The sequence below is a fragment of the Aplidium turbinatum genome, chromosome 8, assembly GCF_918807975.1.
Source record: "Aplidium turbinatum chromosome 8, kaAplTurb1.1, whole genome shotgun sequence".
Classification (NCBI taxonomy): Eukaryota; Metazoa; Chordata; class Ascidiacea; order Aplousobranchia; family Polyclinidae; genus Aplidium; species Aplidium turbinatum.
Window position 1 is genome coordinate 10381631 of NC_137479.1, and position 22697 is coordinate 10404327.

At 40.2% G+C, this 22697-nt stretch overlaps 1 protein-coding gene across 1 annotated transcript; it reads left to right on the forward strand.

The window, feature by feature from the left end:
- The first annotated feature begins 5383 nt into the window (after window positions 1–5383).
- LOC145775287 (WD repeat domain phosphoinositide-interacting protein 2-like) lies at window positions 5384–8688 on the forward strand. Its single transcript, XM_082586545.1, has one exon. It carries the CDS (start codon window positions 5457–5459, stop codon window positions 6627–6629), a length of 1173 nt encoding a protein of 390 aa, XP_082442671.1. The 5' UTR covers window positions 5384–5456; the 3' UTR covers window positions 6630–8688.
- Window positions 8689–22697: the final 14009 nt, after the last annotated feature.

Genomic DNA, 22697 nt, shown 5'->3' on the forward strand with positions numbered 1-22697 from the left:
TTCGGTGAGTCCGATTCGGTGAGTCTGATTCGGTGAGTTCCTAACCTCTAACCCCTAACCTTAACTCTTAACCCCTAACCCTAAAACGGCAATGATAATTAGGCCACGGTACCCAATAATTAAAAAAAAAAATTGAAAAAATCCCCCGTTAAGGGATCGGACTCACCGAATCGGACTCACCGAATCGGACTCACCGAATCGGACTCACCGAAACGGGCCATTCCGTGTGTTTCTTCGTGGAAATTCAAAATAAAACGTGTTTGTTTGGAGTGGTTTATACCGTGTGAATGTTTGGCACCTAGCAAACAAAATGAATTTACGCTAGTGAGTAGTGTATGTGCTGACGCTGCTAACTTTTTTTACTGTAAGTTACATTGACGCATACAATGTATGGCTTTTCGAACGTTTGCATTTACGCTGACAGCGTTAATATTTTTTGTATACGCCTACATCACTGTATAGTTATATGTCATAATAACTACCAGCATGTATATATATATAGCCTAATTATATAACTGCAGACAGTGCACACCGTTTCGACCTCCCGGTCTCATCAGTGCAGTAGTTACACTGGAATAATATATATATATATATATATATATATATACGTGTTACTATTTGCAGCTTTCTCAGACTTTTGTGTAATGATATAAAGTAGTGTTAAAAGCACATGCAGGTACTTCTAACTGCTTTACTACATCTTTTCCGGACCTGGATTTTTTTGCCTCATCTGTTTTTTTTTTACACACGGTCTAAGTTTATTGGAAATTTGTCCCTGGCATCCCTGATGTACAGGGCAATTCAGTGTAAGTGAAATCACGTAATGCCCCCCCCCCCCCCCCGATTGTTCCTCGGCCTGATGACGTTTAGTCCTCTCGCAGTTTTTTTTTCAGTAAGGCACGGCGTTTATCGAATAGTGATGTCGTGTGTCAAGCGACGTTGTCAAAAAAGGCAAAAATTGCAGCCCTGCATGTAGGGTGTTGAATTTTCTTAGATCTTGTCTAATACTTTTTCGTATGTTCTTGCATAACTCTCGATATTCACTATTGCTTTTAGATGCTTCTCTCATCATTTCTCTGAGTTTTTTCAGCATCTTTTTAGTCTCTGGTTTGAGTTTATCTTCTCTTTGGCTCTTGACTACTCCGCCAACTTTCTTTGTGCTTTTTTGAATAATATTGTTCAATTGTTTTGTCTTTTCATGTAAATCTTTGACGTCGCTTTCAAGTATTTCAAAACGTTTTTTCAACTCTATTTGGAATTCATCTGCCTTCTGAATCAGTCTCTCGGTGTCAATCTTAGGGTTTGAGATTCTCATCATTCTAGTTTTTTCCTGTTTTACATTTGTTATGAGTGTAATGCATGTGACATCTTTTTGCTAAAAAATGCTGGTTCCAAGCGAAATGGCCCGTTTCGGTGAGTCCGATTCGGTGAGTCCGAATCGGTGAGTCTGATTCGGTGAGTCCGATCCCTTAACGGGGGATTTTTTCAATTTTTTTTTTTAATTATTGGGTACCGTAGCCTAATTATCATTGCCGTTTTAGAGTTAGGGGTTTGGAGTTAGGGTTAGGGGTTAGAGGTTAGGAACTCACCAAATCAGACTCACCGAATCGGACTCACCGAATAGTAACAGACCCGGTTCCAAGGCAGTTTCAAAGCTGCTTACAGTACCTAGTTTTGATGGTTGTTTGTCAATGTTGAAAACCCTGACTCGCACAAATTGTCGTCGTAGGCTCCAGCTCGTGTCCGAGCATTGGTTTCGGATTCCAGTCGGATGTGACTTTGGAGGCCTAGTCTATAGTGGAACAGACTTGGCAAAAGTCACATTGTATGGAGAGTTGGGAACGTGGTTGTATTATATTAGCTGTTTTCTAATGTTTTATTTTTTCTGAGCCTTTTGTACCTATCCTGTTTTTTTTTCTTTTCAAAAAATCTGACGTGCCTTCCCTCATTCTCTTCCTCCCGATTGATCTATCACTGGCAGAATGAAAAGGCTAACCAAATGTGTGGCCTATCGTTTTAACGTCGCTAAACGTTGAAATCGTGTAGAAAAGGGAGCTTTTGCTGACTAGGATACGTTGAAACTGAGAAACATTCACAGAAGCCCTTCGATTTGTTCCAAAAACCCAGTTAGCCTAATGTTACTACAATGTAAAAATGAACTGTTATGCTAACTAGGTTCTTGGAACAAATTTTTGCTGGTCGGGATAACTAGGCTACGGTATCCGATAATTTCCTTTCAATCCAAGCTGTAAGGTAGGCCACACATTTGTTGATCCAAACTAATCAATCATTACATGATTTATTTATTTTGTTTATAATATAACATTTTCTTTTTTTTATTTTCCCTTCACGTTGTGTCGCTTCTACCTTGTTCTACACCTTTGCTATGTTGACGACGACGTGTATTGTTTTTGATATCATGATCAGAAATAAAAACAACTCTACTGACATGACGAATTCAAGCACGTTTTAATGTTCGCGTTTTGTCACTTCTACCTTTGCTATGTTGATGTGTATTGTTTTTGATATGATGATCAGAAATAAAAACAACTAAACTGACATGACGAATTTTAATTTAATAGTTCAAACATTTTATTTTTATTCCTTTCTGCACAATTTCAAGGTTTAGCGACGTTAAAACGATGTAAAAACGGCAATTATAATTAGGTAGGCTACGCTGCCCGATAATTTTATTTAAAATATTTCAAAAACTCGCCGAATAGGACACTTGCCGAAAAAAGCTCTCGCCGAATAGGGAACTTGCCGAATCGGACTAGGACTTCGCTCACCCTGTTTTCATGACACTTATGAAGTGTGTGTTACAATTATTCCCGTTTTTGTTAAACGCTGAATTATCCAACCAACTGCAGCACAACTTCTTGTTTTACACTATGTCTCTCGCTAGGTATCCGACAGAACAAAACAAATTCGCAACAACGCTGCGTTGAAAAAATGCGGTACTCACTGCATTTTTGTTGCTACGGCAACTGCAACACTGGCAATTCCTGGTGAGAAAAAGCCAAGTTTGGTCTCTTCTCCGAATGGTCTTACTTTGGTTACGTCACAATCAAACTTCAGTTCCGGGTCAGCGTAAAGGAATATGAATATGACATCATAATGAACATGACAATAAAATAACCGATACAAACTAAAGACGTACTGAATCGCTTTTTACAAATTGTTCCTCACAAACATGTTGCTGGGTATAAATTGGGGCACCGCGCGATGTTGTCATTTCATTATTGAAAAGTTAAACATATAGCAAAGTCAAACATCTATTCGCATTCTTGAAACCAGCTTCCAAAAGGCGTTGAGATGATAACGCTGAAGAAGCCACGTCCAGCACTAATGAACATAGAGATGACATTGATGAGAAAACAGTGCTTCAAGGATGGACAGTGGTGAAGTCAATGTCTCAGATAATGCACCGGTAGTTGTAGAAGACAGCATGAGCCATGGATCTCTACCTGCTCCATTTGACGTTAGCATGCTGCTGGATCAGCTTCCGACTCGGGAAGGTTCAATCAGCAGTCACCTGACCGAACATTTGGCGGCAAATCCGAAGGCGCCACTTTAAAGATAACAGGTCACGAGTCCCGCACTTTTTAGGTCGCAAGGCAAATCATAAAAGAAGTTTGTTTAGTTTAGCAGCACTCATTATAAGATCGCAAGGCGTAAGAAAGCAAACAGGCCTCGAAACTCGTTTTTGTTGATGGCGGGCAAACGTGTCCGGTCTGAGCAGCTATCTCGGCGGACAAATTAAGTCTCACGGCGGACACACCAGTTTTAGCTACGATCGTCATGTTTAATCACTTTATCTTCATAATTCTTCACCATTTGAGAACTATTGCTACGGTTTAGAAGGCTTTTTTAAAAATTTAGCAAAGTCACTCTGAAAGGCTTTCATCATAGCAACTACGTGCGCTTGAAGTCAAAGCACCGTGTAGCTGCTTAATACGCTGCATTACTGATTAACTTCCACCGAACAAGGTCGTGTGGCTTCTTGCGTCACAATGCTCTCGGCACGAGTCGGAAAACTTCTACACTAACGCTACTATTTTCTGCTCTGCAAAGTTTCACTAGGCTTTTTTCTAAAGGTTTATTTTTGCGTGTCATGTGAACCAAAGTGAATTTTTCCTTGGCCATTTCTTTCTTACCGTAATATCAAAACTTAACAAATTTTGTAACCAACCTTGCCTTATTACTCGATCAAAGCCAGACGTTAAGACGTAAGACTTGAACTAACTTGCGCTTGATTTGTGCAGAAGCACAAGCGAAGAATTCGCCTTTGTTACGCTGATTCAATGTCATCAATCGTTGAAGCAACGTAAAAATCAAAAGTTTTCCTTCTTGGATGGAAGCTAAGGGATACATTATTCACATTTTCTAGATGCGCGCTAGAATGCGCGAGAAATTATTTTCTTGCGACAATGTTTGTGCTATGCAATGACGATTTGTATCGCTAGTTCCTATGTTATTTCTCGGCAGACAAATATGACCGATCTAGATAGTACTGCACGCGGACATCACATGCTGTGACTGCGGACATGTCCACCGTGAATTTCGAGGCCTGTCAAACCTATTAAAGCTTAATTGCTGCAGCGACTCTAAACTCAGTCTTTGTGAGAAAGACTAACCATTGCGAATTGACGAACATACACATTCAATGAAATCTGTTTGAAAACTCTCGCCCACCCAGAATACCTCTCTTCTTAGAAAACATCGACACCTATGGGTACATATATCTGTATTATTTGCTTAGAGTATTTATTGTTAATTTTTATTGTGAGGGATGCCACTCTATCACTAATTCTTTTTATATATTTCTGTAATTTTGTGTTTTATACTTTGATGGATTAAAAAACCGACCCCTTTTGTTGAAGTATCTCCCCCTCTGGTGTAGAGCATGTGTCCTCCTCAAATCTGTACCAGATGCTCTCCTTGTCTTCTTGTTTCTGCTAGACCAATTATTTGCCATTTCATCCTTGTTTCATTTAGCTCGTGTGTTATCGTAAACTAAAAGCCTGTCTTCATCTTTTAAGCTTCTTAAATACGTAGAGATGTCGATTTTGGTAATCCGGAGATTCTTTGCACCCTCTGCCTTTCGGCTGCCAGGGACTAAGGGCCTTTTAGTGTTAAACAGTTTTACCCTTTTACGAAGTTTAAAGTTAAAAAGTCACCCTTTTAGGGTGAAACAGGCTGTAGAGGTTTTAAAAGGTAGTAACTATATTTGATGTACAGTAGTTTGCTTTGCTTGCCATTGAGCACTCTTTGTAGTACAGTATTAATAGTATTTACAGTATTTTTATTCAAAAACTAAGATGTAATTGCAGATATTTTTACCGTATTCTATTATACTTATTTGTTTCATGAGGATTCTAGTTTTACTATTGAGTTGTCTGTGTATTGCTTTGCTTTATTATTTGATGTTGCCAGTCGTTACATAAAAAATTTAGATGAATTTTGACCTTGCCAATCAAGAAGCTGTGCCGCATGAAAATGCCATCATCTTTGCCAACTTTAACCAAGACTACAGCTCCATTGTTGTTGGATCCAGAAATGGCTACCAAGTATATCATCTCCCTTCTATTGATAAGTTGGATTTAATTTTTAACAAACATGAACCCAGAGAAGTAAAATTAGTAGACCGACTTTTTTCCAGCAGCTTGGTGTCGCTTGTAAGTTCTTCTTCCCCGAGACGGCTAGATGTTTGTCATTTCAAAAAAGGAACGGAAATCTGCAATTATAGTTATCCCAACACTATATTGGCAGTGAAGATGAACAGGATGCGCCTTATAGTAATACTTGAAGAAAGCATATATATTCATAATATAAGGGACATGAAGGTGTTGCATACTATTCGTGATACTCCATGCAATCCAAAGGGTATTTGCTGTCTGAGCACCAACAATGATAGAACAATCATGGCTTATCCCGGTAACAGTATTTCTGGTGAGGTGCAAATTTTTGATGTCAATGCTTTAAAACCTTTGAACACAATCAGTGCTCATAACAGCTTCTTAGCAAGAATGGTATTTAATGACTTAGCAAATAAAATAGCCACTGCATCAGGCAAAGGAACGGTTATCAGAGTATTTTCTGTGTCTGATGGACAGAAGTTGTTTGAATTCCGACGTGGCGTAACACGCTGTGTTACCATTGCATCGTTATGTTTCAGTCCTGATTCTCTATTTCTATGTGCGTCAAGTAACACTGAAACTGTCCATATATTTAAATTAGAGCGAGACCCTGCTCAAAAAAATATTTCTCCCAAAGAAAGTTCTTCTTGGCTGGGATACTTCAACCAAGCAATCTCCAGTTCTGCAAGTTACTTGCCAACACAAGTTACTGAAGTTTTCTACCAAGATCGTGCCTTCGCCACTGTCAAGTTACCATTTTCTGGTGTTAAAAACATCAGTGCCATTGTCATTCTTCAAAAGCTACCTAGAGCCCTCGTAATTGGTGGAGATGGGCATTTGTATGTATATAACCTTGACCCAGAAGATGGCGGGGAATGCACTTTGCTCCACAAACACAGTCTAAACTCAGTTGGTCATCCACATGAGGCGTCATCTGATGAATTAGGGTCGTCATGTGGTTTCCAAGAAAGAGATTCTCAATTTTTGTGATCTTTTGGTGTTACGCTCACTCGCTCAGTGATACAAACTCTGATCTCATACACTCGTGTGAACAATCAAATTGCAACTGAAATCAAGATTGATCTTTTTCTGATAGATTTGCAACACTGCTGTATGTTTCCGTCATATATGTTTGTGGCATGAGGTGATGTCTGGTTTTGTTGTTTTGACGTTGTTGAAGGTTTTGTTGCTTTCATGGCAATACTGATATCTTGGTTTCAAGATATATGTTTAACTGTCAACAGTATAAAATATTAGTTGTCCTACAAGTCAATATTTTGCAAAGCCATAAGACTAAAAAAATTCATGTTTACCGGACGAAGAAGAGAGTAGTGGGATCAATAAACTATGAAGAAAGCACCCCTTATTAAAACTACCACCACCTCATTTTCTTCTAATTTCTTACAGTATTGACAGCATAACAATTACACTTTTTTTCTTTTTTCTAAGATGTAATGTGCAATGTTACTTTGAGAAACAGTTTCGCATCTCAGGAGAAACAATCAGTGATGAAGTTTTCTGAGGAACCAGTTTTGTTTGGCTATATGCCAGTTGACTTGCACTGTCTTGCTTTGACATCCCCGGCTGCATTTATTTATTTTGCTACTCTGCTGTCTAGACCAGCATCTTTTGTCAGTTATTGTCATTATTATTTTTTAGTTTTAACAAAAATCTTCTTTTGGAGAAAATCCCAGCCAGCAGAGGTTGCTTTTTTAAATGTGCTATTGCTAACGTAAATAGATGTTAAAACGATGTAAAAACTTTTGCTGTCTGCAATGTAACGTCCACTTTTCTCCATGTATGCCCAGACCTACACAGCAACCAGGTCTTTTCACATTGATACAACTTACTGTAGACATTGAATTGGTGTGAAAAAGGCATGATTACTGGCTAGAAAATTGTTAGTAGAATGTAGAGTTGAGCTCTTTGATCTGAGGTGACAATAACAGACCTGAAGTAGCATTTACTTAAAAAGGCAATTTTAAAAAGCTTTAGTTGTGATAGCTCATGACATATTTGCACAATCCACACGTGTTACGTTGTGTGACCCAAAACCGAAACAGGCCAATGGCCTTTTAATTAAAAGTTGTTTGTTTGTGGCGGCATTTTATGACAAGTTTCGCACAGTGTATTTTGCTGTTTATTGCGCAACAGTTGTTTTGGTGTAACGTGTGAGTGCTTGTAGTTTTTGCCCGAGTTTCAACTACTGCTAAATTTTTTGTCACTGGTATACCTGATTCGGTATTTTAATGCACCGGTGTTATTTCGCCATTTGACTTTTTTTTCAAACTTTTCGTTAATTCCTTTGTATGTTGTTAATTTGCCAGCATCGTTAATACAGTATTGGACGTGTTGATATACAATAGGCAAACTAGACTGTGAAAAAGTACTTTTTTGCTCTATTACTGACCACCGTGATTTTCCTCCCGGTCGTTACTTCATCTCAGGAATCTTGTTATTTTTAACACCAATCAATAATAACAAATAGCCTAAATAAGCATTTAAACATTTTTGACACGAAACGACCAAGAAAAAGTTAGTTCACCCTGATTACACAAACCGTACCGGTACTTCGCTGGCGCTGCGAAGTTTCTTCACACACCAAACATATTTCTTGAAGCCTAAACGCATTTTTTCAAGCTACTTTTCATGACTTTACACTCTCAGTGTTTTGTTTCCATTTTTTGATTTATAATTATGTCGTTCCGTAATTGAGCAGGAATTCCGTCCGCCGCTGTGTTAACTGTTTTGTATTGTGATCTCGTTGGTTTCAGCACCCATTTGTATATTGATATTGATTGGGTTGATTGCCGGGAGCCCTTTGAATTTCAGCTGTGTCATTATCAGTTTGTATTGTATCTCCTTCTTCATGATTTTCATCATATAAAATTGAAACTTGTACTTGTTCGCCAACTTGTGCTTTATTTTTGTTAAATAATTAATACAAGAACAGCTAGAATAGGGTTCGATTTCTGGAAGAACATCCTTAATTTTTAACGTCTTATTTCAGTCTAAAGCACACGGAAGCCTAACTTTATAGCCAAAGAATCTGATTCTGGTCAGCCACACACACGGCCGTTGGGAGGCTAATTTGGGCCCGGTTTCAATGAGACCTTCGGGCACCAAATCACACTATAGGTTAAGCAAAGAATATGCGACCCTTTGAAAAGGCACGGGTCCCTAAGTTTATCCCGGGTTCGAAAGTAGCCTACTCCCTATCAACGCTACTGATCACACCAGGATTGCAGATTATTCCAATACTCCCAGTGTGTAAGTCATAACTTATAGTCTAAAAACTAACAGAGTTTCTTAGACACTTGACTTCATCAAACGGTAGCCAATTAAACATGTTAATTCCCAGTAACACCCCAATTACAGTCATGACACCCAGGGCCAGATTTAGCTGATGGGGGGCCCTCGTGCAAAAAAAATTTTCGCGTCTACGGCGCGAAAGGCCATCTCTACCTCTACAGTAGCATTAATCCAGCACTGCACAGCATTTTGCAGAAACTTCAAGGCTGAAAGAAAAAATGATAATAACACAAAATCACATTTTTTCCACGTAGGGGGGCCCTTCAAAAGTCGGGGGGCCCGGGGCACCTGCACCCTCTGCCGTCAACCAACCAGAAGTTACGTTGTCCTTGACAGCATTCATAATCATGTGCCGTCTCCTAGCCAAACGTTGGCTGTCAATAGCTTCCACACTTCACGTTTTTCCGCTACCGGTACTCTTTTTGCTTCTTTGATGCTTGACAAGTCAGAAATCTAACCTTTGCTTATTTTGTGTAAACGTTATTTAAGATAAACGCTTGTTTTCCTTTTGGTGTGTAGCCTTTAAAAACGTGGAAACATTGTATTTTTTGTTAGCCTACATTTTTTTGTGTGTCTGAAGTCGGGACTTTACTACAGAACTTTACAAAGTCCTCGGTCTGAAGTGACAAAATTATCATTTCTGTAGAGTGGCAATTGACTAGTAGACCATAATATGGTCGTTTCGTTATCCTTCTGTCAGTATGGGAACTTGTGCCACTTTTGCAGTGTAGGCTATACAACTTGCATATTTCGACCATGTACTGTTCCTTTTTTTGGCAAATAAACTATTGGTTGATTCATCTCCCCAAGTTCGTCTCTTTCTTCCCCTGCACCCTTTTCACCATATCTTCACAGGTAATCAATTGATGTACGGTAGCCTACTTGTAGGCCTAGCTGTCTTTCCGATCCTCAACACAGTAGTGTTTCGCAAATTTCATCTTTTGTTTTGCTAAATCGTTTACCCAATACCCATCTATCTTGCACTCTAATTTTTTTTCTAATTGCTTCGTTTGTAGGCTAATGCGTTTTTTTTTATATGATAGCCTAATTTGAATATTGCTCTGTAGCACCACAATTGAAATGCATTAATTTTTTGTGAATTTCTGTGTACAACTTTCATTTCCATATGACATGACTGATTAGCAGTGGCGTAGCCAAGGGGGGGGGGGGGTTTGGGGGTTACAACCCCCCCCCCCTTTGGCTCGCGTATGACGTCACGATATTGAGAATGATGCTTTCAGTCTAAAAAAAATTGCCTAATTTTAAACAAAATTGCATTAAAAGAGCAAGTTTTGCCAATAGCCTACCAAACATCTCAGCCAGGAATTAGCAACAAAAAAACATAGAGACTTAGCTGTAGGCTATTTCCGAAAAATGCCAAAGAAAACATGATCTTATCCTTTTGCTATGCCACCAGACACCACCATTTTACAGGAATATTTGTAACCACATTTTTGTTGAAAATGCTCTCAGAATGCACCAAATTTAAAGTAATTTTTCAAAATTTTCTGGGGGACGCCCCCAGACCCCCCGCCGCTGGGTCGTTAACCCCCCCCCCCCATCAAAATTCCTGGCTACGCTACTGCTGGTTAGATATAACAAGTAACGTCATTTCACTGGCGATATGGTATCTTTTGATTGATTGATTTAATCTTTATCTTCAGACTGGGAAAGCTTGTTGGAATGCTTAATCTTGGCAGTTTCGCGTACTTGTAGACAGTGCTTCCTCTAAGAAAATTTTACGCTGAGCAAATATTTGATTTAATGAGCATTAGCATTTTAATGCTGAGTTAAAATGAATTACCAACTTTGTGAACCGAAACAAAACTTCGTTCCGTTTTGTGAACCGAGTTTGGGAGAAGTTTAATAAAAAGCGAACAAATTACACATTTACTTCAAATAGTCTCTTCTTGTTTTCGTGGTTTTCCAATGTTTATACACTTTTTTATCTATATTTATTGCTGAATCTTCGTAGGTAGGTGATTCATCATCAGCTGTTTCCGACTGGAAAATAGGCCATCTTTTGCAAGCTAAGTAATAAAGTTAGTTGCATCCACGAGTGTGGAGTGTTTGTGACACAAAGACAAAGGATTGTGATGTAACACAAGGGTACTGTATGCTCATGTGCATCAGCACACGGTATAGCCTAAATGCGATAAGCGCACAAGCGTTCTGTCCAAAAATAATGTTGAAGATCATTTTACTTTTAAATTTTGAAATTACAAATGCGCAAGAATGAGATTTTACTGCGCAAATAGTCTAGTGCAGTGTTTCTCAACCTTTTGTGGTTCATGACCCCTTTTAGGTGTTTAATACAGTCTGCGACCCCCTTTCTGCTATGTTTTCTATAGATATAGATATTTGCCAAAAAATACATTTCAATAACATATAATTTCAAAGAACTGGTGAATGTCACAACTTTTAATGCGACGGTTGACTCTGCAACTGCTTGGCCAACTTCGAAATTAGTGGTTGAGTGCTTGATAACGCCAATCTCATATCATTTTTAACTTTCTTACGATGTCTTGTCTTCGTTTTGATATGGACAAGAGTTGAAAAACCACTTTCGCAGAGGTATGTTGTAGCAAATGGAAATAATATTCGCAAAGCTAGTTCAGAAAGTTGTGGGTATGATTTACGCATAGCACACCAGAACTGAGAGAGTGGCATTTCATGAAAAACGTCACATGCGGAAGAACTATTTTGAAGATCATAAAATTGGTCTTGTAATTCATCTAGTCTAGAATATCAGCAACATCCAAAGCAGTAGAGAACGGATTTCGTACAAATGCGGCATCTCTTTGAGCTCATAGAAATATCGTTCTACTTAAACAAACGATGATAAATTGTCCTACAACCGAGCTACGCGTTCTCTTTCGTGACAGTGCAACCATAGTTAATAAATATAGGCTACCTAGTATATTTATTAACTATGGTGCAACCAATCAGTCACTTGGTACGACATTACTATATAGGCTACTAAAGTGATTGCTGCAAAGATTTTTCATTTATCCGAAAATTTTTGCTATTTAGAAAAACTTTTATGAATATCTTTGCGACCCCCATGAAATGACCTACGCGACCCCCAGGTTGGGAAACGCTGGTCTAGTGGTACTGGACTGCGCATTTGCTCAGTTGCGTACCTTAGAGGGAACACTGCTTGTAGAGTAGAGGCTTTGAATCACTGACGCAGGCCCGGTCACTGAGATTGACAAAGTGAAAATCCGATTGTTGAAGTCTTGTTGCCGGGGGGAATTACTCCATCCATTTGAAACCGCTGAATGGAGAGCAGTCCTTAACGTGCGATGCTCAAGCGCACACTCCGAGTGTCGAACCAGCGCCGCTTGATCTTGAAGCTTCTTCGTTCCAGAAGTTAATTACCTTGCGCGGTAACCAACTGAGCTATCGGGGCGCTTTTTAGCTGCGCAAACCCTTAGAAAAAAAAGATGAACAATTTGCCTTCGGCAGCTTGGCGTAGAAGATTTGGACAGTTATTTCGATGACGTGGGTTCGATTCTCAACCCTCTCGTAACTCTTTTTTCCTCTGTAATTACCGTTGGTAAAATTGTAATAGGTTGGTGAAGTTTGGAAAAATTTTGAGAAAGTACCGGTATCGTAATTAATAAAATAGATTATTCCACCCCGTTAGCTTAATGGTCAAGAGGCGCTGGTTCGACTCTTTCGGGTACCGTATCCGCTTGAGCAACGCATTTCAAGACTGCTCTTTATTCAGCGGTAGCCTACCTAGTAGATGAAATAATTCCCCGGTAACAATATTTCAACAATTAGAAGCTTTCTCCTGTCAATCTCGGTAACTAACTCTGCGTCAAAAGCCATTAAACTAACGTGCTTCTCAACCAGGGGTCCGTGAAGCAACTTCAGGGTGTCCGTAAAAGTTTCTGAGTTTTCAACATGATTGGTAAATCACGAAATTTAAAAATTGTTTGTGCTTTGTTTATATATTAGCCTACCCTAACAGTGATTCTCAAACTGTATGTCGCAACGCAACACACTGGTGCATCGTCTGAAATTGCAAAGGACAATGGACATTGCACAAAGGTTTGGCTTCCTTAATTCTTCTGTGACATCAGATTGTTGATCAATGCTTATAACGGTGATTATATAGGCTAACGAATTAATAATGAAAAAATAAAAAAGTGTGATTATAATTACGTTAATAATCATTACAAATGAAAAAATTTGTAGCGGTCGCAAAATTTTATTAATTTGTGATAAAATTTATAGAAAAACATTAAATGAACATATAGCCTAGGCCTATATAGATTACGGTACAGTAGGCTTCTGATGTTTGATCCTGTGTGCCAACATAATTATAACTCATAACTTTCGTCAATGCCATCGATTGTCATAAGTGCGTCGCCAGTTCAGCAAAATTTTCTAAGTGTGTCGTTTCGAAACTTACGGTATGTAACATGATTCCATATAGAGACGCAATATAACAAAATTTTAAATAGAAATTTTTAGCGGACCGCGACCGCTTTGAAGGCACCAAAAGGGGTTCACCAAGACAAAAAGGTTGAGAACCACTGCATTAAACCATTGGTTCTTAAACTGTGAAGCGTACCTCCTTGGGAGAAGTGGCTCCGCCAGATCTTCATCATTGGGTGGGGGGGAGCAAAATATTACTGCAAGCACTGTTGCCAGTGGCGTAGCAACGCAACATGCCGCCCTTGGATTTTTGCACGAAACGCCGCCCCTACTCCCTCCCCTCCCCTTGACACCGTCGTAAAAGCAGATTAAAATTCCACACAACAGAAGAATCAAAGCAGTTTTGTTTAATTTTATTAAAAGTTCAAAATAAAACCACTTCTTACTCAGACAACTGAATGATTCTTTATCTCCTTTAATTACTCTCATCGCTGGCTTGAATGGCCCTTCTTTATTCTGAAACCTTTCGGGCCCTAGTTTGATCATCTTAACTGTCATGTTATGAGTTAATGTTTCTAGCCAAGTAGCCACATCGTCATGAGAATAATAGATAGCATCTGTTTTATCTTTATCTGACGGTGTTTCATTTACAGGCTGACTTCTTTCAATGATCACTTTGTCATTGTTTTGCTCGAGTTGACTACACTCAAGGGCGCCGGAACGGTTTTTGACTGGGGAGAGCAGGATTATGAAAAAAGGGTACTTTTGTTGCTGAAAGGCCAATTTTTTTTTAAAGTTTTAGAATAAGATATACCGTAACAATAATGCTCATCCATCACGACAATCAGCTCATCATCGAGTAATGATACAAGTGTCCGGTATACAAAGAACAATGGCACGGGAGGGCATCATGCTATGTTATGATGATGTAGGCTAATTACTGTGATACAGAATTTTGTGTCGTGGATATTATTTTGAGGCAGAAATGAAAGATTATAATTAGGCTAAAAGCTAATAGCCGAAATTGTTATATCGTATTGTAAAATGTACAGTAGCTTACATGACCTTAAAAGGGCACCATTGCCCCCCTGACCTCCCATCCATAGAAAAATTGAGGGCAGGGGAACATCTACCCGGTAGCGATTTACTGTGGCTGCTAATCTTTTCTGTTTTTTAGCGGAGGCAATTTTTACGAACTTCAAAATGACTCCTTCATTAGTTCCTCTTCTCTGGCTTTCTTTTTCTTTCTAAAAAAATCTTCACTTTCTTTTACTCTCGCCGTAGGAAAAAATTAACTTAAAAAAATTGCACCTTAAAGCTTGTTCTGGAATTTGCAGCACATTAGTTAATAACAATAAAAATAATTGCAAATTTGCTGAGTTAAGCTAAGTGATCTATTTCAGACCTGAAACTTTAAACCTTTCACTAAACTAACCCATCTTCACACATGAAGATGGAGGAATCCGTCTATCTACCACAGACAGATGGTAAAGGTGGCAGTTGACTCGATGATCTCACGGTCTATTCCTGTCGGGTCCCACGAATTACCCATAAGCCCCATAAGTACCCATAAGTACCCATAAGCACCATAAGTCGCGTCGAATTACCCATAAGTCGCGTCGAATTACCCATAAGCCCCATAAGTCGCGTCGAATTACCCATAAGCCCCATAAGTAGCGTCGAATTACCCATAAGCCCCATAAGTCGCGTCGAATTACCCATAAGCCCCATAAGTCGCGTCGAATTACCCATAAGCCCCGTAAGTCGAGTCGAATTACCCATAAGCCCCGTAAGTCGCGTCGAATTACCCATAAGCCCCATAAGTCGCGTCGAATTACCCATAAGCCTGTATAGTGTAGAGTGTAGTCTATAGCCGTCTAGAAGCCTAGTAGTCGGCTGCATAGCCGAGTGGTGAGGAGCACGGGCTGGACGTTCCAAAATATAGTTCGACACCGCTCAAGAGCAGGACACTTGAAGGCATGCCTAAAGGTGGACACAAAGATTGGCTTCGTTGCCTTCCCGTCCGCTTATGTGTAATCTGCAGTTTGCTGCAGCAGATGGAGTGTTTTGTCCGATAAAACACCTTAACATTGGAAAATTTTCCCTATGAACCAGGTGACTGCAGCATAGCAATCGTTCTCGCACTCAGCTAGAGACTTAATTCTTGCTTTGAACTTGATAATAAAGAAAAAAAAGAATAATGGCAAGGGTGGGAATCAAACCCGTGTCACCAAATTCAATAACCTTTGCCTTAACCACTCAGCCACGCAAGAGCTCGTGAAATTTTCGCTTAATTTGTTTATATGGGTAATGTTTCGAGAACGCTCACAATATTATCAGTTTAGTTTGTTTTTATTTCTGACCATCACAACGAAAAAACAATACACGACAAACTTAGCACAGATCTATAAAAGGTAGAAGCGACAAAACGCGGACGTTATAACGTGCACAATACCAAAGCCTGCAGATTACATATACGCTGACATGACGCGTAAGTAATTCCACGTTGCTTATGGGTAATTCGACGCGACTTATGCGTAGGGTTGCCAGATGTTCACTATTTTAGTGAACAAATCACTATTTTAAGAAAATGTTCACTGTAAACTATTTTGCTAATAGTGATAGTGAACATGTTCACTATTTTGACAATTAATTTTTGTCTACAATTCTGTCAATATGTTTTAGCCAATAGCCATGGATTAACCAGTGACTATACACTTCTGCTGCTTAGAAAGTAAAAGCACATGAGTCTGGTGCTTTGAGGAAAAACCCCTAATATGCTACCCCAGTGTAATTTCGCCAAAGCCAGGCTTGGCCAGCACGAAGTCCAACAGTGGAGTGTACACTGTACAGCCTAGGTAGCTGACAAACTGAAAGCCACTAGCCTGAGCAACTAACAGCCTAGAAGTTTGGCCATTTAACTGTTTGTTTATAGAGTGTGTAGGCCAGCTACTCAATCATGTGTGATGTGGCTAATAAGTTAAGAATTAAGATCATCGCTGGAAAAGTGGACTAACTTCTTTCAGAAAGAAACTGTACCTAAATTGTTAAAATTTGTCCAGTATACAATGTCTATCCCTGTATTTAATGCCAATGTTGAGAGAATTTTCAGTGTTATGGATAACATATGGACAGATGAGCGCAGTGGCGTAGCCAAGGGGGAGTGTTTTGGGGGTTACTACCCCCCCCCCCCCCCTTTGTCACGCGTGTGACATATTGAGAATGATGCTTTCAGTCTCTATGCCTCAAAACAAAGTTTGCCTAATTTTAAACGAAACTGCATTAAAAGAACGAGTTTTGCCAATACCAAACATTTAAATATCTCAGCTGGGAATTAGCAACAAGAAAACATAGAGACATAGCTCTATTACCGAAAAATGCCCAAGAAGTAATGATCTTATCCTTTTGCTATGCCACCAGACAGCACCATTTTACAGGAATATTTATACCCACATTTTGGTTGAAAATGCTCTCAGAATGCACCAAATTCAAAGTCATTTTTCAAAATTTTCTGGGGGAGGCCCCCCAGACCCCCCGCCACTGGGTGTCGCCTTTGGCGGAGACGCCGTCGGGCCTCGCCCGCCGGCCGTCAACCCCTCCCCCTTTCACAATTCCTGGCTACGCCACTGCTTTGAGAACACTGAGGATGCGGTCACGCGCTTTCAAAATGTTCACTATTTTGAGGAAAAATATCTGGCAACCCTACTTATGGGGCATTTGGGTAATTCGACACGACTTATGGAGCTTATGGGTAATTCGACTCGCGTCGAATTACCCATAAGTCGCGTCGAATTACCCATAAGCAACGTGGAATTACTTACGCTTTCATGTCAGCGTATATGTAATTTGCAAGTCGCTGTTGCGACTTGCGATCGTGTCACTTGTTTGTTTGTTTGTTTGTCTTAAACTGATTGTCCTGCTTTGGTATCATGCACGTTATAACGTCCGCGTTTTGTCGCTTCTACCTTTTATAGACCTATGAACCAGGTGACTGCAGCATAGCAATCGTTCTCGCACTCAGCTAGAGACTTAATTCTTGCTTTGAACTTGATAATTAAAGAAAAAAAGAATAATGGCAAGGGTGGGAATCAAACCCGTGTCACCAAATTCAATAGCCTTTGCCTTAACCACTCAGCCACGCAAGAGCTCGTGAAATCTTCGCTTAATTTGGTTTATATGGGTAATGTTTCGAGAACGTTCACAATATTATCAGTTTAGTTTGTTTTTATTTCTGACCATCACAACGAAAAAGCAATATACGACAAACTTAGCAGAGGTCTATAAAAGGTAGAAGCGACAAACGCGGACGTTAAAACGTGCATGATACCAAAGCAGGACAATCAGTTTAAGTGACACGATCGCAAGTCGCAACAGCGACTTGCAGATTGCATATACGCTGACATGAAGGCGTAAGTAATTCCACGTTGCTTATGGGTAATTCGACGCGACTTATGGGTAATTCAACGCGAGTCGAATTACCCATAAGCCCCATAAGTCGCGTCGAATTACCCATAAGCCCCGTAAGTCGCGTCGAATTACCCAAATGCCCCATAAGTCGCGTCGAATTACCCATAAGCAACGTGGAATTACTTACGCCTCATGTCAGCGTATATGTAATCTGCAGGCTTTGGTATTGTGCACGTTATAACGTCCGCGTTTTGTCGCTTCTACCTTTTATAGATCTGTGCTAAGTTTGTCGTGTATTGTTTTTTCGTTGTGATGGTCAGAAATAAAAACAAACTCAACTGATAATATTGTGAGCGTTCTCGAAACATTACCCATATAAACAAATTAAGCGAAGATTTCACGAGCTCTTGCGTGGCTGAGTGGTTAAGGCAAAGGCTATTGAATTTGATTCCCACCCTTGCCATTATTCTTTTTTTTCTTTAATTATCAAGTTTAAAGCAAGAATTAAGTCTTTGGCTGAGTGCGAGAACGATTGCTATGCTGCAGTCACCTGGTTCATAGGGAAAATTGTCCAATGTTAAGGTGTTTTATCGGACAAAACACTCCATCTGCTGCAGCAAACTGCAGATTACACATAAGCGGACGGGAAGGCAACGAAGCCAATCTTTGTGTCCACCTTTAGGCATGCCTTCAAGTGTCCTGCTCTTGAGCGGTGTAGAACTATATTTTGGAACGCCCAGCCAGTGCTCCTCACCACTCGGCTATGCAACCGACTACTAGGCTTCTAGACGGCTATAGACTACACTCTACACTATACAGGCTTATGGGTAATTCGACGTTACTTCTAGGTAATTCAATGCTACTTATGGTGCCTATGGGTAATTCGACGCGACTTATGGGGCTTATGGGTAATTCGACGCGACTTACGGGGCATTTGGGTAATTCGACGCGACTTATGGGGCTTATGGGTAATTCGACGCGACTTATGGGGCGTATGGGTAATTCGACGCGACTTATGGGTACTTATGGGTAATTCGACGCGACTTATGGGGCTTATGGTGCTTATGGGTACTTATGGGTAATTCGTGGGACCGTTCCTGTCTCCTCCTGAAAGTGAAATGAACTTAAAACTAATCTGAACTTAGCTACCAAAGCAAAATTGACTGAACAATGCTATAGCTTACAAGTTACAACCGACATTCTATCATTACTTCAACAGCATGAGCATCATTAAACCGTCACAAATACCACACGGTGAGGCAAAATCTAAAAAGTTGCAAATTAATTTATAAGCATTATAACTCGTTTAATTTTTTGGCTTCACTTAGATCAGTGTTAACTTAGGTCGTTTAAGTCTGAGTCTCTCCGAGAATAAACTAATGTGACTGTCCTTGTTCGTTTAAACTTTAAAACGTTATCACATTTTGCCGCCCTCTAGCAACGTGCCGCCCCTGGATTTATCCACAAGATCCAATGGGTAGTTACGCCACTGACTGTTGCCACTCTCTTGTCATGGAAAAGTACTAGATTTGACTAAAAAAAACACCAGATTCACAAAAAAAAACACTAGCATCATAAATACACGATCATTTACATGCATAATGTAGGCTACAAAAATGACAGCCAATGGCGTTAGTGAGTGTTAAAAGTCCTTAAAATTTCAAAGTAGAACTGAATTTCCTTGAAAGTGAAAGCTCTGAAGTCATAGCCGAAGGAGAGTAAAACATTTTAGGGGGAGAACAAAATTTTTCCCAAATTTAGCCTTTGCAAATATATTGTCAAAAACGCAATATAACTCACAATCATCTCTGAAGTAGTGTAGTTTAAGAACTCCACACTCGTCGTCGTCGTCTGAGCTTCTGGGGCCGAGGGTCTATCCTTTTACCACCCCAGATTCACGATGTTCCCGGACTACACTGGAAGGCTGCTAGAGAGCAGCCAGTCTTTAGTTTCATCATCCATGACGCGCAGACCTTCCACTCCGTTAGGTGGCTTGAAGATGGTACAGTCATTGATGATGTGGTCTGCGGTCTGTTCCTCGGCACCACATTCACAGGAGGAGGAAGAAGCCATTCCCCATTGGTGCATGGTTGAGCGGAAAAGGCCGACGCCCGTACGGAGACGGTTGAGGCGCACCCACGCCTGTCTCTGTAGTTGGTCACAGCGGTAAACCATAATTTCTTCGTGGGAAAATTGTAACTTAAAGTTCCCGGATCCTTTCGTCTGCATATAATGACCGAAGAAACACACACTTGAACTTCTTTTCAAACAGTGTATTTCTGTAAAAATTAGCCCACGGCTACCAAAAACGAGGGGGTGCAACGCGTACACCACTTAAACTGTCACTACACAACAGATTACTTGGATAAAAGACGGAACTTTTGTCCAGCTAGCAAGCACTAAGCCAACAGTTAAATGTGCGGCCAACTTTCAAACAATCATTTTACGAATGACCAGAATAGATATCAATATCTCAAATTCACGTAGAAAGTAACTGTGACGCAATAAATGAAAGACAATTATGAAGTCATTCCAACAGGTGTTTAAGCTGATGTAATATTTCCTGTTTAAACAGGCCCAAACAGGTCTTATGAACGATGGTGCAATTTTAGCACATGCTTTAGGAATTTCCATGACGTAATATTCAGTAGACTTGAACGGTTTTTATATGACGTTTGATTTGGTGAAAATTGTCGGGAACATAGCGGCCCCTAGTTATGACAGTCTGACATGGCATAACTAAAAAGAAATGACGACAATTGTGAGCCAATGAATAAAAACACATGATACACAAATTGTTTGAATCACTCACGTTTAAGTTAATACGCAAATACAAAGGGCATGCAAAGAATGAACAGCAATAAGAATAAACACGACGATACATGAAATTGGTACCATAGGTACACGCTAAATGACGCTATATACAATGGTTGCGCTAATAACCGACTGTTCCGGGCTCAGACAAGGGTCGGCCACCGCAGACAAAACCAGGCTCAAACCCTAACACTTAGGTGTTCTTTACGGGGGCGAGGCACGAAATATCCCTCAACACGTAGTCTACTTTCACTTTCCCCGTACTCTCATCATAGTTGCAGACGGCAACTTTGGCTCTACGAACCACAGGCTTCCCTTTCCTAATTTGTGGAACTACCTCATGCACCCTCCCAAGTTGATACTTCCCACGTTTACCAATGTCTTGGAGAGAACCTACCACTACAAGTTGACCAGGCTCCAAATTCTCGGCCATTTTTAGCCATTTTTTCCGGCCCTGAAGACCTGGCAAGTAAAAATCGATCCATTTATTCCAAAACTGCTGAGAAAGTGACAAATTGAACCGATAATCCCTTCTTAATTGGTCACGATCATGTGGTTGCCCAACAGCACAGTATGGGTCTAAGTATGGGGTCAAAAGTGAGGCAGGGGTGATGACAGTAAAATCCCTAGGGTCGTCACTCAAAGGTACCAAAGGGCGTTCGTTCACGATCCGAACGGCACTGCCTGTGTACGTAAGCAGTTCAATAAAATTGGGCTTACGAATTGAAGAGTCCAAAATGTGAAAAAAGTATTTGGTCACATCAGCCATGAAACCAAATCTTTCAAGCCGAAATCTAGCCAAGACATCTGCCAGAGGGTTTAACAAGGCAGACAAGTCAGGACAAGAAGACATTACATCATTTACACAAGTTCCTCGGAATTCAGATTGTTTTAAAGCCTTCTTCTTTAAATCAGCAGCTCTATCTGACGCAAACACAAAATTGTTAGGTAAATCAATATCTTCCTTCAACGGTAGGCCTACAGGTATCTCAAATCGACCACCTTTCAACTCAATATTCGGTTCGACAAGTTCTCTAGCCAAATTATCATTGCGAGACAATTCACAGGTTTCATTTTGCAAAGTCAAATCCTGAATGACTTTATTCAGGTCTGCTATTTCCATATCGCGAGACTCAATTTTACGCTGAAAGCCAGAGATGACATCCGACTCTGAAGACGTCTGCACTCTGCACACTTTAGCAACGCTTTCAACTAAGGGTGACTTACCACCACAAGCCAACCAACCGAGAGGAGTGAGCAAAGCATGCGGTTCACTACGATTGTCACCAACACGCTCTTCTTTTGCACACATCAAACAAGCGTTGTCGTTGCCAATCAGTACATCTACAGTACTACAATCATTCAAATGAAACATATTCACGTCATGAAAATGACGGAAATCACTTAAATCTTGTTTATGGGGTAAAGTTTTAACATCGTCAGCCCAAGCTGGGTTAACCACCGAGGTTATATCACAAAACAGTTCATCAGTCTCTAACGACTGGATGTTGAGTTTAACAAGGTCAGCACAAGTAGGTTTCTGACCAGCCAGAGTATCCATTTTAAACGACGCTTTATCATACGGTTTAAGACCAAGTTCGCACACCAAGTCACTCGAAACAAAGGTCAACTGCGAACCAGGATCATGCTGACAATACACCAACTTCGATTTGCCAGTCATTGGATTCAAAACACGAGCAGCAGTAACGCGGTTAAAGGCTGCTTTAACATTTCCAATCTTAACATTACGCACAGGAACTCTGGCACCAGCCTCATCTTTACCGACCAAATCCAGAGAATCACGTGACGTCACATAAAAATCATGCAGAAGAAAATAGTGTTTCCTATCGTTGGTAGGTCCACACTTACGACAGTTATTTGCATGATTACAGTCTCTAACCATATGCTGGCGCAAACAATTCAAGCATTTGCCAGCTTTCACAATGACATCTCTCCGATCTTTAGGTGTCAAGCGCAAAAATTCTTTACAATTAGACAAAAAATGATATTCAACTTGACCACGTGATGAACAACAAAAACATGCCGGTATGTCACTACGTCTGGCCACACCGCCGCGCGGTGCGCCAACAGCAGTCGAGTACTGCGAACTCCCTGAAATCACATTATCATGGGGCT